The sequence below is a fragment of the Chlorocebus sabaeus genome, chromosome 1, assembly GCF_047675955.1.
Source record: "Chlorocebus sabaeus isolate Y175 chromosome 1, mChlSab1.0.hap1, whole genome shotgun sequence".
NCBI classification, from domain to species: domain Eukaryota; kingdom Metazoa; phylum Chordata; class Mammalia; order Primates; family Cercopithecidae; genus Chlorocebus; species Chlorocebus sabaeus.
Window position 1 is genome coordinate 71,794,870 of NC_132904.1, and position 19,573 is coordinate 71,814,442.

The window sequence follows — 19,573 nt, forward strand, 5'->3', positions numbered from 1 at the left end:
AGTCAGCTGGAGTGTGATAATTGCTAAAGTGAGGAAAAATACAGATCACACGGTTTGAAGCAGCAGCTCCCAAGGTGGGGCTGGACCTGCAGAGAAGACCAGAGAAGTGGCACCGGCCACAAGGGACTCTACCTGCTTCCAGAAGCCCTGGGAGTCCATGGTCTGAGGGAAAGAGAGGCCACAGTGCCTGAGGTCACTAACAACTGAGTCAGGGAAGACCATTCCAGGGACTGTTGGAAGGAGCGAGACACCCTGGTCAGGCCGGAAGGGGCAACTTCACGAAGGGAGGGAGGGAAGACAGAACTTTGTTGAGTGGCTAATTATTTCTCATAATAGCTCTGTGAAATGGGGATTATCATCCTCATTTTACAGGTAATTAGCTCAAGGCTCAGAGAGATGCAGTAATTTCCGCAAGAACACACAGCAAGCCAGGGGCTCAGTCAGGATTCAGACCCAATTCTGTCTGCCTGCCTCCAGAAGCTGGGTGCTTCATATCTAACCCGGCTGTTTTCCTAAACCGGGTGTTTTCAACAACACTGGGAATAACAATAAAGAGGGAAAATGAGGAGAGGAGAGAGGAGAAGGGCAAGGGGCAGAGTGAGTGTGACCATGGTAGGAAGTGTGGCCAGCAGTGGGGAATGACCTGCTGCTAACCTCGTCAGCACCAGGACCACTCCTTCAGGAAGCAGGACTCTGATGGCTTCCCCAAATGACAGCAGCAGCCACCACATTCCCCAAGAGCATGCCATGCTCTAGACGTGACTTTAGGTATTTTTCCTAGAATACTGCTGATCCTTACAATCTCATTTCAGAGATGAGGAAATTGAGGCTCACCAAGGTGAAGCATGGTCTGCCTGTCTCCAGAGCCCATGTCCTTTCCACTCCGTGACACTGTCAAGCCCTCTGTGATAAAACTCCTCTGACTTCCTGACCCTAACACTATCAGAAAAGAGGCCCCTGTGAGGATTTTTCGTTTCCTGGGACCTCCATCTATGCAGTGTCACACAGATGGCTCTGTCTGTCAACTTTGAAGAGCATGCACACACGTCCAAGACTGGTCAAAGCTAAATTTCCAGGATGCCAGAGGCAGGGTCTGTCTCGCCCCCAGCCCCATCTATGCCCCACGGCCTGATTCACAGAGCTGGGTGCCTATAAGAGACATACGGGCAGTGTTCCAGCTGATTAAGCCTCAGTGGAGACGAGGAACACAACCAGCCCCCACCGCACCCGACCCCACCACCCAGGGTAGCTCAAGAAAAGGGGAGGGCATGTTATAAGAAGGCAAAACTCTCATGGGATGTAGGCAGGATGCATGGTGGCTAGCGCAGGACCTGGGAAGCCATCTGAATCTCAGGCAGTCTCACTCTCTCTGCACCTCTCCTCCTGGGGCTGCATGTTCCCCCAGTTGCACTGCTTTCTGGGCGGCTGCCCCATTGCCTCTGTGGACCAGCTGTCTCTACTTACTCAAGGCTTTTCTCCTCCTCCATCCTTTTGGCTTGGATGTGACTCCCACTCTGACACTGTTTCCACTCTGCTTCTCACTCAGCTTCCCACCGCTAACTGGTTGAATGGCCCACTTCCAAATTCCCAGGAGAGGAATCTGATTGGTCAGCATTGGTCATGTGTTCCACACCTGGGCCAATCAGCTATATATAGGTGTGTCATATGGTCCAGGAGGCCTGGGCAGAAGAGGGTCTGTAATGTTTTCCGAACAGGGGATCACAACATACTAGTTGATAATAAAACCAACTTATGGCTGGGCATGGTGGCTCATGCCTGTAATCCCAGCACTTTGGGAGGTGGAGGTGGGAGGATCACTTGAGGTCAGGAGTTCAAGACCAGCCTGGTCAACATAGTGACACTCCGTCTCTACTAAAAATACAAAAATTAGCCAGGCATGGTGTCATGCGTCTGTAGTCCCAGCTACTCGGGAGGCTGAGGCAGAAGAATTGCTTGAACCAGGGAGGCAGAGGTTGCAGTGAGCTGAGATGGTGCCACTGCACTCCAGCCTAGGCAACAGAGCAAGACTCCGTCTCAAAAATAAATAAATAAATAAATAAATAAATAACCGACTTAAGAGTTTTTTTTTTTTAATGAAATGGAATGGAATAGAAAATATAAGCATGCACTGCAGGTAGCAAGGTATAATAGACATTATTATATTCACCAAAATTCAGTTTCCCTCTAAGCCTGGGGGTATGTGAGTATCAGATTTCTGTGGTACTATGAAATTAGGCATGTCCATGTGGCTTGCTCTGGCCAATGAAATATGAGTAGAAGTGCCAGATGTCAGTGCCAGGCAGATTTAAGTGCTGGTGCTTCATTCCCCATGCCCTCTGTATTCGTTTTCTATGGCTGCTGTAACAAATTACCACACACTTAGTGGCCTAAACCAACACAAACAGGTCAGGTGTGGTGGCTCACGTCTGTAATCCCAGCACTTTGGGAGGCCGAGGTGGGAGGATCACTTGAGTTCAGGAGTTCAAGACCAGTGTGGGCAACATGGTGAAACTCCGTCTCTACAAAAATACAAAAATTAGCCAGGCGTAGTGGCGTGTGCCTATAGTACCAGCTACTCAAAGACTGAGATGGGAGGATCACTTGAACCTAGGAGGCGGAGGCTGCAGTGAGTCAAGATTGTGCCATTGCACTTGAGCCTGGGCGACAGAATGAAACCCTGTCTCAAAAAAAAAAAAAAACCCACACACAAACACACACACACAACATATTATAGTTTGGTAGTTCAGAAACACTAAATGGGCCTCACTGGACTAAATTCAAGGTACCCGCAGGGCTGCATTCATTTCTGGAGGCTCAAGGGATAAATCTGTTTCCCTGACCTTCCCAGCTTCTAGGGGCTGCCCACATTCCTTGGCTCATGGCCCCTGCCTTATCTTCAAAGCCAGCAAGAGCAGGTCGAGTTCTTATCACATTGCCTCACTCTGACCTTCTCTTCTGCCTCTCTCTTCCATTTATAAAGACCCCTGGGATTACGTTGAACCCATCTGGATAATCCAGAACAATCTCCCTATTTTAAGGTCGGTTAATTAGCAACCTTAATTCCATCTGCAACCTTCATTACCCTCTGCCATGTGACATATCATATTCACAGGTTCCAAGGATTATGACATAGACATCTTTGGGAAGAGCATTCTTTTGCCTGCCATGCTGTCTTTCCTTTGCCACTGAAACCAGCAATGATCTGCATGAGAAAGCCTCCATCAACCTAAATCCCAGGGCTGCCCCACTACATGACAGATGTGTAGCATAAAGGAGAATGAAAGCTCTTGAGCCACTAAGATTTGGGGGTTCTTACTGCTGCAGTCTGGCTTCTCCTGGCTGATACAAAAAGTGAGTATTGGCTGGGCACAGTGGCTCAAGCCTATAATCCCAACACTTTGGGAGGCCAAGGTGGGCAGATCACTTGAGGCCAGGAGTTCGAGACCAGCCTGGTGAACATAGTGAAACCTTGTCTCTACTAACAATACAAAAAATTAGCCAGGTGTGGTGGCACATGCCTGTAATCCCAGCTACTCAGGAGGCTGAGGCATGAGAATCACTTGAACCTGGGAGGCAGAGGTTGCAGTAAGCTGAGATCGCGCCACTGCACTCCAGCCTGGGCGACAGAGTAAGGCTCTGTCTCAAAAATAAATAAATAAATAAATAAATAAATAAATAAATAAATAAAAGAGTATTATTTAGCAAAATGTTTGTTTCAGGTGAATGTGTGTGTTCTGAATTACAACATAAAACGAATTTCACGATGCAAATTTAAAAATGTTTCAGATCCACTGTTCTAGAAAAACATCCCTAAACCAAACATGCCCTATCAGTGTCCGTGCAGACTGCTGGATGCCGTCTTCTGATTCCATTCCATCAAGGTGATGCTGCCAGGAAGACGGGTAAGTCAACTCTCCATGAACCAGAATGTCAGCTTCTCCAGTGAGTCCCATTCCCCACCTGCAGCACAGGGTACCTGTGGATCAACTTTGACACTAATATTTCACTGCTCTTCGGGGAGCCATCAGTCCTCCCAGTGTCCCTTTGTGCCTGTCAGGGAGAGGGCTACACGACAAAGGACCCAAACGAAGCACCTTCCAACACTGATTACACCAAAACAAGAGTTTATAATTCTACATGATACAGCTAAACAAGGAATATTTTTTTCCTTTACTTTTTGAGATGGGTCTCACTCTGTCACCCAGGCTGGAATACAGTGGCGCCATCGCGGCTTGCTGCAACCTCCACCTCCCGGGCTCAAGCAATTCTCCTGCCTCAGCCTCCCAAGTAGCTGGGATTACTGGCGTGCGCCACCATGCCCAGCTAATTTTTTGTATTTTAGTAGAGATAGGGTTTCACCATATTGTCCAAGGTGGTCTCGAACTTCTAAGCTCAGACAATCCGCCTGCCTCGGCCTCCCAGAATACTGGGATTACAGGCATGAGCCACTGTGCCCAGCCAACAATGGAATATTATACAGCACTGAAATTAGGTTTCCATCTTTCATAACACAAGGAAATGCCTATCATAGAATAGTAAGCAGAGTAAGTCAGGAATCAGAACAGTACGTTTGGCATGAGCTCAACTTTACACTCAATAAATACCCAAAACAAAAAAATGAGAAGACTTAACGTTGTTAAGATGCCTACACTCCCCTAACTGATTCAATATAATCTTTATCAAATCCTAGCTAGCTTTTTTGCAGAAATTGACAAGCTGATCCTAAAATTCATAAGGAAATGCCAGGGAGCCAGAATAGCCAAACTATCTTAAAAATAATAATAATAATAGAACCAAGTTAGAAGACTCACACTTCCCACTTTCAAAACTTACTACAAAGCTACAGTAATCAAGACTATATTGTGCTGGCATAAAAACAGACATATAGGGCCGGGTGCGGTGGCTCACGCCTGTAATCCCAGCACTTTAGGAGGCCGAGGCGGGTGGATCACAAAGGCAGGAGATCGAGACCATCCTAGCTAACACAGTGAAACCCCGTCTCTACTAAAATACAAAAACTTAGCCGGGCATGGTGGCGGGCGCCTGTAGTCCCAGCTACTCGGGAGGCTGAGGCAGGAGAATGGCGTGAACCCGGGAGGTGGAGCTTGTAGTGAGCCGAGATGGCGCCACTGCACTCCAGCCTGGGTGACAGAGTGAGACTCCATCTTAAAAAAAAAAAAAAGACATGTAGATCAATGGGATATAATTGAGAGTCTAGAAATGAACCCATATATTTATGGTCAATTGATTTTTTTTACAAAGGAGCCAAGGCAAGTCAATGGGGAAAGAACATTTTTTTCAACAAATGGTGCTAGGACAACTGGATAGTCGCACACAGAAAAACAAAGTTAGATCCCGACCTCACATCATGTACAAAAATTAACTCAAATGGGGCTGGGCACTGTATCTCACACCTATAATCCCAGCACTTTTGGGAGGCTAAGGCGGGCAGATCACCTGAGGTCAGGAGTTCAAGACCAGCCTGGTCAACATGGTGAAACCCTGTCTTTACTAAAAATACAAAAATTAGCCAGGTGTGGTGGCGGGCGCCTGTAATCCCAGCTACTTGGGAGGCTGAGGCAGGAGAATCACTGGAACCCAGGAGGTGGAGGTTGCAGTGAGCCGAGATTGTGCCACTGCACTCCAGCCTGGGTAAGAGAGCAAGACTTTGTCTCAAAAAAAAAAAAAAAAAAAGTAAATGGACCAGAGACCTAAATGTAAAAGCTGCAGCTATAAAACTCTTAGCAGAAAACATAAGTAAAGTCTTCATGACCTTGGTTATGAAGTTAGGCAATGGTTTCTCAGATATGACACCAAAAGCACAATCAACTGAAGAAAAAATAGACAAAATTTTAAAACTTTTGTGCTTCAAAAGTCACTGTCAAGAAAGAGAATATCGGGGAGTGGAGGGCGGGGGGAAGGATAGCATTAAGAGAAATACCTAATGTAAATGATGAGTTAATGGGTGCAGCAAACAAACATGGCACATGTATACATATGTAACAAACCTGCACGTGCCCATGTACCCTAGAACTTAAAGTATAATTAAAAAAAGAAAGGAAGGAAGGAAGGAAGGAAGGAAGGAAGGAAGGAAGGAAGGAAGGAAGGAAGGGAGTAGACAACCCACAGAATGGAGCAAATATTTTCAAATCATTTATCTGATCAGGTCCTAATAGCCAGGATATATTAAGAACGATTACAACTCAACAACAAACAGGCGAATCACCCATTTTTAAATGGTCAATGGATTTGTTTGAATAGGCATTTCTCCAAAGAAGATATTCACGTGGCCAATAAGCACATGAAAAGATGTCCAGCATCATCAGTCATCAGTCAAAACTGCAATGATACACTTCACACCCATTAAGAAGGCTGTACTCAAAAGGAAGGATAGTAAGTGTGGACAGGAATGTGGAGAAACTGGAACCTTCATACATCACTGGTGGGATTGGAAAGTGGGGCCGTCACTTTGAAAAACAGTTTGGCAGTTTGTTTAAAAGTTAAACCAAGAGTTAACATATGACCCAGTAAGTCCCCTCCTGGGTATACACCCAAAGGAACTGAAACTGTCCACACACAAAAACTTGTGCATAAATGTTTGTAGCAGCATTACTCAAAATAGCCAAAAAGAGTGGGGGAAAAAAATCTATCAATGAATACATGTATCTTTTTAAAATTCAGTCTATACATACAATGGAATATTATATAGCCATAAAATGGGATGAAGTACTGATTCATGCCACAACATAATGAACCTTGAAAACATTGTTAAGTAAATTAAGCCAGACACAGAAGGCTGCATATTATAGGGTTCCACTTGCATCAAATGTATAGGCAAATTGCTAGAGAGAAGGTAAATTAGCGGTTGCCAAGGGTTGATGGAGTGGGAAATGGGGTGTGACTGCTAATTGGTACAGAGTTTCTTTGGGAGGTGATGAAAATGTTCTGGAATTGGATAGTGGTGATGGTTATACAAACTTGTGAATATATATGAAAACCACTGAATTTTACCCTAAAAGTGTGAATATTACGGTATATTACATCTCAATTAAAAAAAAAAAAACGAAAAAAAGACAGAATGAAAAAAAGGGAAATGTGCCTAAATACTCACAGGAGTTGAAGAAGACTCCGCCCACCCACACAATTCTTTATACCTATAATTTTTCTGTTATACAACAAGCATAAAGTACTTTATAAAGATGCTTGGGTTTCCCTAACAAGATATGTCTCAAGTCAAGGAGAAAGGAGAATCTAGAAATCAAAAAAAATGGCCAGGCGCAGTGGCTCAAGCCTGTAATCCCAACACTTTGGGAGGCCGAGACGGGCGGATCACGAGGTCAGGAGATCGAGACCATCCTGGCTAACACGGTGAAACCCCATCTCTACTAAAAAAAAATACAAAAAACTAGCCGGGCGAGGTGGCGGGGGCCTATAGTCCCAGCTACTCGGGAGGCTGAGGCAGGAGAATGGCGTAAACCTGGGAGGCGGAGCTTGCAGTGAGCTGAGATCGGCCACTGCACTCCAGCCTGGGCGACAGAGCGAGACTCCGTCTCAAAAAAAAAAAGAAAGAAAGAAAGAAAGAAATTAAAAAAAAAAAAAAGTAAGTGAAGTAGGGAAAATCTGGACCCTAAACTCTGAATGCTTTGATGTAACAGTCTATGGTTCTGTGATGTTACAATCCAGGATCCACGTTTCTGTGATTCCTGAGATCCCTTCCCAGGCCTAATGTATCATATACTCAGCTATCCTTTTACCAGGAAGCCTTCCCTGACTACCCCCTAAGTCTGGGTTAGGGGCCCCTCAGCTCCATATCCAGTGTGTCCCCATTCATAGCACTTCCTACATTTTGTAATGGTCTGATAATACCCTCAGCTTCACTTTTATAGCAACAATGAAAGTAGAGGTATATTATTTGCGTTATTTCACTGTATTTCTGGGGCATAGCATGGTACCTAGGATATAGTAGGTGCTCAATAAATAAATATAGGATGAATATGGTTAAATGAATGCCATAAGAGAATTATTCAAGTATGAGAATGGATGAAGTTTAAAAAGATGGTGGTAGGACGGGCGCAGTGGCTCACACCTGTAATCTCAGCACTTTGGGATGCCGAGGCAGGCAGACCACTTGAGATCGGGAGTTCAAGACCAGCCTGGCCAACATGGTGAAACCCCGTCTCTACTAAAATTACAAAAATTAGCCAGGTATAGTGGTGCATACCTATAATTCCAGCTACTTGGGAGGCTGAGGGAGGAGAATCACTTGAACTCAGGAGGCAGAGGTTGCAGTGAGCCAAGATGGCACCACTGCACTCCAGCCTGGGCGACAAAACAAGACTCCAGCTCAAAAAATAAATAAATAAATAAACAAATAAATAAACAAATATAAAAAGATGGTGGTGATGATCCTTGTCTCTGAGTGAGCAGACTCCAGGGATTTCTTCTTCTATCTATACTTCCATTTGGCTGTCAGGAGCCATGGGCATTGGGCTTAGAAAATGCTTTATAGGAGCCAGGCATGGTGGCTCGTGCCTGTAATTCCAACTCTTTGGGAGGCTGGGCAGGAGGAATGCTTGAGACCATGAGTTCAAGACCAGTCTAGGCAACATAGTGAAACCCCATCTCCACAAAAAATTAAAAATTAGCCAGGCATGGTGGCACATGCCTGTTGTCCCGGCTATCAGGAGGCTGAGGAAGGAAGATCGCTTGAGCCCAGGAGTTTAAGGTTATAGTGAGCTATGATCACACCACTGCACTCCTGCCTGGGCAACAGAGCAAGACCCTGTCTCTAAAAAAGAAAAAAAAAGAAAGAAAATGCTTCATAGGAACAGAGTCCGCAGCCACTGTCAGGTTGAGCCAAGAAGATAGCTGATACATCCCAAACAGGCCTCTGCCCAGCTCTGACCAGTGGCTATCCCATTCATCATTCACTCACCACTGAGCCATCACACAGCCACTGCCAGTGCAATGCTCTAGGGGCACTAACATAAACAACGGGTGGTCCCTGCTGACAAAAGACCACAGCATAGCCTAGAGAAACCCACTAAGAAAAATGGCCACTGTACACTGAGCTTTCCCTATGAGCAAGGCACTGTGCTAAGCACTTCACATACATTATTATACTCCTTCTAAATATTCCAATTTTTCAGAGAAGAAGCCCAGACTCAGAAACCCTACCTAACTTGTCCAGAATCACAAAGCTAGTATCAGAAAACACATAGGAGAGAAACCTCAAGAATGGACCACCTATGGGAAATCATTTAGACAAGACATATCTTACTCAGCATCAGAAAACTCACACTGGAAAGATCATCCATGAATGTGGATTCAGTACTAGTGAATTATGTAAGCACTGGTAACAATTCCTTTCTTTGTATTAGAAAATTAATATTAGAAAAAAAATGCTACAAATGCAGGGAATGTCAGACCTTCAGATATTTACTCACCCTTCAGTCAACATTAGAAAACTTATCCAAGAGAGGCCGGGCACGGTGGCTCACGCCTGTAATCCAAGAACTTTGGGAGGCTGAGGCGGGCAGATCACGAGACCAGGAGTTCAAGACCAGCCTGGCCAACATGGTGAAACCCTGTCTCTGCTAAAAATACAAAAATTAGCCGGATGTGGTGGCACGTGCCTGTAATCCCAGCTACTCAGGAGGCTGAGGCAGGAGAATCGCTTGAACCCGGGAGGTGAGGTTGCAGTGAGCTGAGATTGCGCCACTGCACTCCAGCCTGGGCAACACAGTGAGACTCTGTCTCAAACAACAACAACAACAAAAAGAAAGCTTATCCAGGAGAGAAACCAAGTCCAGTTACTGCTCTAAGCTGGTCACAAATATCAACTCACTTATTTCTCCAACAACTCTATAACAAGTATTACTATTATCCCACTTTACAGATAAGAAAACTGAGGCACAGAGAGGTTAAGTAATTTGCCTAGGGTCACACAGCGAGTAAATAACAGATCTAGATATCAGAGCCCAGGTACTCCAGCTCCAGAGACCACACTTTTAATCACTCACAATACTGCCTGAGAGGTGGGATTATGTGGTTCTATCTGGAGAGTCAAGAAAGCCTTCAGGGCTGGCCGCTGTGGCTCACTTCTTTAGTCCCAGCACTTTGGGAGGCCGAGGTGGGCGGATCACGAGGTCAAGAGATTGAGACCATCCTGGCCGACATGGCGAAACCCCATCTCTACTAAAAACACAAAAATTAGCTGGGCGTGGTGGTGGGCACCTGTAGTCCCAGCTACTCTGGAGGCTGAGGCAGGAGAATCGCTTGAACCCAGGAGGAGGAGGGTGCAGTGAGCCAAGACTGCGCCACTGCACTCCAGCCTGGCAACAGAGCAAGACTCCATCTCAAAAAACAAAAACAAAAAAGCCTTCAAGGGAAGAAGTAGCAATGAGGAAAATCTTGAAGGACACACGAGGTGCAGAAGGGGTGACCACACTGCAGGCAGAGGCCTGGAGAGGGCAACTGAGTCCACCGGGTGCTCAGGAGACAGCGAGCCTCTGGCGTGGCTGGAGTGTACCCCAAGTGCCTGGCAGGAGCCCCAGGGGAAGAGGCTGGGCTGGAGAATGGTCCCTTCGCTCCACAGAGAATCACGGAGAACTTGTATGTGCGGGCCCTTGGCTAGGAGGGTAGGGCCGTGAAGGGCCTTGAGTGCTGGGCCAAGGAACTTGGACCTTATCCAGAAGGCAATGGGGAGCGATGGGCATTTGAGGGAAGAGAGACTGATGGGCCAGGGCCATATTTTGGATCCAGAGAGGCCCTCAATTCCATAATGTTCCCCCATCCCTGCCTGATAGCAGCCATGGCTCAGCTGGGTAGGGTGGGGAGACGCAAGGGGGCATTCACTCAGACTCAACCGCCCTACATTCTGACCCACTTTCCTGGGTGTGAGAGCAGCCATTAGGGAGCAGGGAGGTGTGGGGAGCAGGTGGCAGCGGCTGCAGAGAGGTTCCTAGGCCTTTATCACACTCTCCCTGGTAGCAGAGTTATTTGTGTACCAGCTTGTCTGCCCTGCCAGAATTTCCCAGCCCTCCCTGTGTTAGAGCATGGTCCGCCTGTTTACCCGCCATCAGTGCACCTGCTTTTCAGGACAGCCCGGGAGGGGGAAGCAGGCAGGAAGGCAAGAAATGTCACCCCATTTCAGAGATTTCCGGAGCCTGAGGGAGCACAGTCCCACCTGCTTCATTTCCCAGATGGAGAAATCAAAGTGAGAGAAGAGCCTCACACCAGGCCAGGAAGCTCAGGCTCAGGGAGACTCACTAGTGTGCCCAGAGTCAGACTGGGATGGGGACCGCTGGCTTCTGTGGTTCCCGTCTCCTGTCACATCCCTGCTGAAATCTGCCATGGCTCCCAGGGCACAGGGCAGTGCCTGGCAGGCCAGAGGGGTCAGGGATGGTAGCTGGGGGGTGAGGGGTTCTGGCCAAGTCAGTCTCCCGGGCTGCAGACTTCCCATAGACTTCTAGGCAGACAGCAATTCCCCAAGCCTCCTGCTGCATTCATGGGTTCACTTTTTTGGCCATGAAGCATGTTTGTGAAAACTCTCAGGTGGTGCCGAGTGAGGAAAGAGGGGGCCATGGACAGAGGGGAGAGTTTCTTAAAAGAGCTTGGCTTATTTTCTGTTAACCCATGAAACTGGAGATCTGAAAATCAAGGGCTGATCAAAATTTCCCCAGGTGGGCTGGCAGCTGGGTACCAAAGAGCCCACCGACTGTGCCTGAGCGCTGCCCAGCCTTCCTGGGGCTGAGATTCAGAAAGAGAAGGTTGTTGGCAGTCAAAAGAGCCCAGAGGCTGAAGCAGACAGTCCCTGCCTGAGTCCCTGCTTGAGCCCAGTGTGACCTCAGGCCCGTTTCCTATCCTCTCGAAGGCTCAGCTTCTGCCTGAGTCCCTGCTTGAGCCCAGTGTGACCTCAGGCCCGTTTCCTATCCTCTCGAAGGCTCAGCTTCCTTCGCCTGGAGAATGGGGATAATACCCACCGCATAGGCTGGGGTTATGTGTAAAAACCTGGTCCCCAGTAGTGACTCAACACAGAGAAGCTAACATTGTTGATGCTATGATACTACAATTATCATCATCATTATCCTGGCCAGTGTCCCGTCCCCGCCCCCTGCTCAGGGAGAGTTCTCCCCCAAATGTCCCTCAGGTGGGAAAGCCTTGCTGCTGGGAGGAGACGGTCGTGTTACTCCTACTGGGACAGGGAAAGGTTTAAGTTGTCTGTCTCCCTACAGTCGTGGGTAGAAAACACTTTATGATGTTTTTCCCCAGATTATTATTACATTATTATTATTATTATTTGGAGATGGAGTCTCTCTCTGTCACCCAGGCTGGACTGGAGTGGCATGATCTTGGCTCACTGCAACCTCCGCCTCCTGGGTTAAAGCAATTCTCCTGCCTCAGCCTCCAGAGTAGCTGGGACGACAGGTGCGCGCCACCATGCCCAGCTAATTATTGTATTTTTAGTAAAGACAGGGTTTCAGCATATTGGTCAGGCTGGTTTCAAACTCCTGACCTCAAGTGATCTGCCCACCTCGGCCTCCCAAAGTGCTGGGATTACAGGTGTGAGTCACTGTGCCCCCACTTTTTCCCAGTGTAGACATCCACATTCCAGAAATTTCCGTGTACGTGCCCTGCTGTTCCCTCTTCCTGTACTATCCTTTGCATCAGTTCTACCAGTTGCAGCCCTTCCCATCCTTCACACAGTCCCACCGTCACCACACCCAAGAAGCCTTCCTTGACTGCCTTGGCTTAAAGTGCTCTTGCCCTGACTCCTCTGCCCTTGTTCCCTCCTTTGCTTCCTTCCATTCGTCTTTCTTATTTCCCTCCTTTCTTTTCTTCCCTTTATTTTTCAAATCTCTGGACCTGGGGCTGTTTTTACCTGTAGGAGGTGCAGGCCCCAGTCGGTGTTGTTCCCCAGAGCACCTACAGGGCAGCGGGAGGCAGACACTCCACTAATGAGCAAGCCCTCCCTCAAAAGCACAGTGGGAGGGTGGGAGGAGGTGCATGTGTGATGTGCCCAGCTCCGTTCCAGGCACACACCAGGCACCCAGCACACATGTGCATCTTTCCCTCCCCCTCCTGCTGGCCCCTGAGCATCCAAACAGGGCCTGCACACAGCTGCTCCTGAGTGGACGCCACGGAACTGAAATGATGGCAAGCCCCAGGGAGCAGAAACTGCGACTTCAGTCACTTATGTTCCTTGGTACATAGTAGGTGCTTAATAAAGATTTTGAATGAACAAACAAGAGCCAAGCCCTGAGCTTGAAGCTGGGAAAAAATAGGACCTGGGCCAAGAAGTGGCAGCCTCACCACCTGGATGAGCACCATGGATGTGCAGCCTCGGCGGGAACTCATTAGCTATAGGGCGCTCCTGACACAAGACAGGCCATTATTTTCCCAGCAGAAAGATTTTATTTAAAGGGGGTTTTTGTTTGGTTTGTTTGTTTTGCCAATTTCAACATGCAAACTTTTAAGGATATAGAATAACATATGTTAAGATAAGATATTAATTCAAAAACATCACTAATTTCTTCCTATTCTCACATTTCATAAAATGTCATAACAGATCCACTATGGCAGTATATCTCTGACTCTGTGTCCACTGTTCTGTGGATCAGTCAGTAAGCCAAGAGGGTTCTCCATGGTCGGGGACTCTGTACAGACCGAAATCTAAGGTCTAAGGTGGGAGCTTTTTCCAGGGAAATAATTTTGGGGAGAAAAACTGCCTTATATTTATCTGGATGCGGTGCCCACGGTGTGCTGAGCTGGCTTGTACAGGCTCATAAGAGCCAAGTGTCACATTTTTAAGAATTTCGTGAGCTGGTTGTTAAACACAGCCAGTACCATTGGTTCTCAGCCGAGGGGTGAATTTGCACCCCAGGGGACACCTGGCAATGTCTGGAGACATTGTGGGCTGTCATGATTTGTGGAAGAGGTGCTACTAACATCTAGCAGGTAGAGGCCAGGGATGCCGCCTGTATAATGCACATGTCAGTGTCCCCAACCCCCTAGCAAAGGATCTCCAGCCCAAAATGTTATGGTGCTGATGCTGAGAAACCCTGCTTGGAGCAGTGGCTCATGCCTGCAATCCCAGCACTCTGGGAGGCTGAGGTGGGAGGATCGCTTGAGCCCAGGAGTTTGAGACCAGGCTGGGCAACATAGTGAGACCTGTCTTTAAAAAAAGAGAAAAAAAAAAGTTTAAAAAAAAAGAATAATAGAAATCCTAATGTGAAGTTACAATTAAACAAACTCTATTGAAAGCAAAGGGAATGCATTTTCTTTTCTTTTTTCTTTTTTTTTTTTTTTTTTTTGAGACAGAGTCTTGCTCTGTTGCCCAGGCTAGAATGTGGAATGCAGTGATGTGATCTTGGCTCACTGCAACCCCCACCTCCTGGGCTCATGCAATTCTCATGACTCAGCCTCCCAAGTAGCTGGGATTACAGGTGTGCGCCACCACACCCAGCCAATTTTTGTATTTTTTTTTTTTTTTTTGGTAGAGATGGAGTTTCACCATGTTGGCCAGGCTAGTCTTGAACTCCTGACTTCAAGTGATCCTCCCGCTTCGGCCTCCCAGAGTGCTGGAATTACAGGAATGAGAAACCATGCCTGGCCCAGGAATGCATTTTCAAAACTGATTACTTACTAACTATTTTACTGTTGTCACTATCATACCCTCAAGGGTATTTATGCCTACTACACCTGTATGATGGAAATGCTATACAATGGTGTCTGCTGTTCATCTCTTCCCAACTGCACATTCAATGACTTCACGTTGGTAAGAGTGAAATATGAAGTCAGAGAATTTACATCACAGAAATTGGCAGATGCTAAAATCCCCCACCCTCCTTTTTTTCTGGAGGGCCAGTTGTTACCAGCACACTATTGGGTGTAACCCTAAGTAGAGAAGAGAAATTCACAGGCTTGATGAATCCTTCCCAGTTTCCAGCCCAGGCAGACGACTCAGCACCAGCCTGCTGTATGGATCAAGGATCTGAATGTGGTCACGTGCACACACTCTACACACCATGCACAGAAAGACACACACAAATACTAAACACACACATGCATCACACTCCCCACACACATCTTGTCTACAAACCCCCACATATACAACATACACACAGCATATAACTGACTACACATGTACCCCATAGTAGCCCTTTCATTCAGCAGGGGAATAGTTTGAATAATGAGAAAAACAAGCAAAAGAATGACAACCTGACTGATCAAATTCCTTGATGTCTGAGCACCTTCACCTTTACTCCCTCCTCATCCTCTGTGATCCACCCTTCCCCACACACCCCGACATCACACTGCAAAGGCAAAAGTCTCAACTCTCACAGGAAGCACCAAATGCACTGATCCCATTTCAGTCCTGCTGGAGGCCCTGGCCACATGGCTCCCCATCCCTGCTCTGTACCCAGCTCTCAGGAGACTCCAGAGCTGAGTCTGACCTTGGCCTCTTCCCAGATCCCATAACAAGGAGTTCCCTGGGCAACTCCACCCATCTGACCACTTCAGCTGTCACCAGATGCTAGTAAGTCCAAACCTCGTCTCCAGCCAGACCCTCTCTGACCCCACACCCATCAGCCTTCAGACATCTCTACTTGATGTCCCCCAACTCCTTAGACAAGTCCTAAACAGCCTTTCCCCCTCTCTGCCCCACACCGTTCCTGGGTGTTCTCCATCCCCACCTATGCCAGAGGCTGGTGCACAGGAAGCATTCAATGCACATCTCATGGAGAGAGGAAGAAATCATGTAAATCCCACAAAGAGAGGAAAAGCAAACTTCCTGGTAAGGCAGATAGAAAGTCTTACCCCATTTTACAGATGAGAGCCCAGAGATTCAGTGGAGTGAAGAGGCCAGCCCAGGAGCAGCACCAAAGCCGTGGACTGTGAGGTGGAGGGAGCCTGAGCTGGGGGCCGCAGGCAGCAGCAACCAGGCCAGGGCCAGCCCCGCAGGCTCAGCTCTCACCAGCCCCAAGCAAGGGGTTAGTTACAAAGAAAAGGAAAAGGCGTTCCTGATATGCGTCCTGTTTCCTCTCCTCCTCCGGGCTTCTCAGGCCATGGAGGGCGGATGTCCCTGGGCTGGCAGCACTCTGCCTGTACACAGATGGGCAGTGGGTGAGGGTCTCCCCAAAGATGCTGAGGGTCTCCCTAGACCACTTTCCATTCCAGCAGTCCAGCCTGCATGAAGACAGGGGCTCACCAGAGTGACCCATCAAGTTTCCCTTCCAGCCTGGGGGAGCCCTTACCCCTTATCCGCAGTGGGTACTTATCACAGCCAGGCATCTCCTGTCCATCAGAGGATCCCAGACAGACACCTTCACCAGGAAGGCTTCTATGTCACCCTCACTTAAAGCAGGGGGCCTCCTTAGAGTCTCCTGTAAGGAGTCTCCTGTCTTCCCTTCCTCCCTGCAGCCAAGTTCATAACTGCCCAGCTCCATGCGTAGCTGCTGCCTGTGGGACCTGGCCTCCCGATGAATCAGGTAGGGGAAGGGGTCAAAGGTGAAGGGGTCAAAGGTGAAGGCCATAAATGGGGTTTCTTGAGTAAGCCTCCATCAGACAGGGGTCCTTCCTGAGGACAGAGGTCAGGGCTCCTCTCTCAAATAGGGAATCTCTCCGAGGGAAGTGACCGCAGCTCCCCCATCAAATTGGAGGCTCCTGCAGGATGGAGACCATGCCTCATTCCTCAGACACACGGCTCCTAGAGGACAAGAGGACTGTGTCCCCTCTGTTACACAGGCAGTCCCAGGAAACAGAAGCCATGTTGCCCCATCAGACAGGAGTGTCCTGGAGGTCAGGGCCATGCCTCCTCCATCACACCAGGAGCTCCCAGAGGGCATGATCCCCATCTGCTCCCTCTCCCCAGAAGTTCCCAGGACAGACTTCAGCTCAGTCTAACACACGGGGAAGGGCTTCCCTCTGGAGCCCTTGCTCACACCCTCCCCTGCCCAGGGTCCCACTCCAATTCCCCATTTATGCTTTCCATTGAACTGAAGCCACCATGCCATATTTATGACAGCTGTGTGTCTGGACAGAGGCCGGCACCCTATGAGACAGCAAGGGGGCAAGAGGGGGATCCCTGACAAGAGCATCCCAGGACAGACCATGGCCCCAGCTCTGGCTGGATGTGACCCAGATGAGTATCCATACCTGCCTCTGCCACTAACTGGGCAAGCCTCTTACCCCATGGCCACAGATAGCACCATCCCATTCATCAAACTTTATCAGCACCCACTCCTGGCTAAAGTGGAATAAAGCATCAGGGACAGGGGATAGCAGGCCCTTCCTTAGTCCCACTGTGAGGACAACACTAGCCCTCCCTGGGTGCAGGCCCTGAGCCTGGTCCAAGCAATCTCCGCAGTCATCTTTCCTACTCACAGCAGCTCCAGGGAACCGCTATTAGTTAGCATCGATCCACAAAGTACTTTGCCGACACTTTATGAGCTCAGTCTCACCAGAGGCCCCAGGGACCATGAACAAGAGGCAGAAACCAAGGCCCAGGAGCTCAGGCCACTGAGTAGAGCCAGGGAGTCACTGAGCCAGCATTTGAAACCAGGTCCTATGACCAAGGCCCAAGTGAGCCCAGAGACGCACTAAGTAAATATTTGCAGAACGCCTGTTCACTGAAAAGCAATCTGACTGGATTTTGGTAACAATCTGGGTATATTTTCTTATTAAAAAATTTGGCCAGGCACAGTAGCTCACGCCTGTAATCCCAGCACTGTGGGAGGCCGAGGCAGGTGGATCACTTGAGGTCAGGAATTCAAGACCAGCCTGGCCAATATGGTGAAACCCCGTCTCTACTAAAAATAAAAAAAATTAGCTGGGTGTGCTGGCACACACCTATAATGCCAGCTATTTGGGAGGCTGAGGCAGGAGAACTGCTTTAACCCGGGAGACGGAGGTTGCAGTGAGCCAAGATCACACCACTGCACTCTAGCCTTGGCGACAGAGTGAGACTCCATCTCAAAAAAAAAAAAAAAAAAAAAAAAGTCCTATGATAACATTTTTTTTGGAGGAAGGGTCTCACTATATTGTCTTCATCTCCTGGGCGCAAGTGAGCCTCCCACCTCAGCGTCCTGAGTAGCTGCAACTACAGGTACATGCCATCGTGCCCAGTGATCATTTTAAGACATATCATTTATTAATTTGTCATGTGCTAGGTACTTTATATATTTATGTTTAATCTCAAGGATAACTCACGGAGAAAAAGCCAGTATCCTCTTTTTACAGAATTGGAAACTGGAGGCTAGGGAGGGGGAAGAGATAAGTTACCCAGTTCAGGGGAAGCAATGCCCGCCTGGTGGCCCCAAAGCCTCTGCTCCTTTTCCTGCCCACACAGCTCCCTGTGCTCTTAGAAGGTGGCCTGGGGAGGCCAGAGGCCCACAAATGGGTGCAGCCAGCATCAAAGTGCTCAGGCAGCCTGCCTGGTGGGCCTGACCCCACATTGCAGGGACCCCTGGAGGAGAGGGCTTAAGCCCTGATCCCTCAGGGAGCTTTGCCAGGCCTCTCTGAGGACACGCCCCTGCCTTAGTGGGCATCATTCATTTGAGAACTTGCCCCCCAGGATGGGAACTCCTCCAGGGCAAGGCCTGTGCTTGGCACAGAGAAGGTGCATCATAAAGGAGTTAAGGGCACAAGCTTAGGGTCAGGCAGGCCTATAGCCTCATCACCCTGCTGCACAGCCGTGTGGAGGGAAATGAGGCCCTGGCACAGAGTTGGAGCTCTGTGAATGGTGCAAATACAACCCCCCACCACAGCAAGCAGACCCACTGGTGGCCTTGGGCAGGTCCTTGGCCATCTTGGCTTCAGCTGGCTTACGGGCTCTCACAGGGGGTCACGTTACCTCACAGGAGCCTAGATAGCTGAGAGGAGATAAAGGGTACATGAGGAGTCCTGGGGAGACCAGAGTGCTGAGCAGAGACAAAGGCCTGATATTAGGACAAGGCTGAATTATGGAGCATTTTAAATAAATGCATTTCCATTACTTCCAGGAACACACAGGCTTGCAGATAAGGTGGGCACAGCAAAGCCAACCAAGAGCAGTTGTGCCTCAGTGAGGCAGGGAGCAGGGGAGGAGTATTCTAGAGCATCTCCAGACCTTTCCCCAGACACACACTGGGACTTGGTAATATGCAACCCCCAAACCTTCCACCTGCTCCTCAAACCAGTTCCCTTTTATGGCTTCAGGATGGGAGGTAAGAAGCCCACAGAAGGAACGGTGCTGGCCCTCTTCTTAGCCACCAATCTATCTGGAATGACCTCCCCAGAGCCAGTTCTGCCTGCTGCAACCTAGAAGCTCAGGCCATCTGATCCCAAACCTCAGGGAGAACTGCACAAATGGAAATGGATGTGGGGAGCAATTGGGAACAGGATCTTTCTCTCTCTCCTGGTATTTAATGGCTGTATTTGGACATGGCATCTTACCTTCCCTGTCCTCACCTGGATAACAGGGCAACACAGCCTGCTCCAAGGTGTTGAGGGGGATGAAAGGCTGATGTCTGTATGTGCCTGGCATGTAACCTGGGTTCAACATAGGTAGGTGAGTGCACTGAGAGGCACT

At 48.5% G+C, this 19,573-nt stretch overlaps 1 protein-coding gene across 4 annotated transcripts in view; it reads right to left on the reverse strand.

Moving 5' to 3' along the window:
* Positions 1-19,573, reverse strand: part of ARRB1 (arrestin beta 1) — a 90,985-nt gene that overhangs the window by 28,001 nt on the left and 43,411 nt on the right. The window contains exon 1 of one of the 4 annotated variants that reach the window (XM_008020164.3): positions 15,823-15,976. The exons of the other annotated variants lie outside the window; for them this stretch is intronic. Coding sequence (XP_008018355.1) covers positions 15,823-15,827 — 5 coding nt within the window. The 5' untranslated portion in view covers positions 15,828-15,976. Of the gene's footprint in view, positions 1-15,822; positions 15,977-19,573 lie in introns of those variants that run through there. 4 annotated transcript variants of the gene reach the window in all.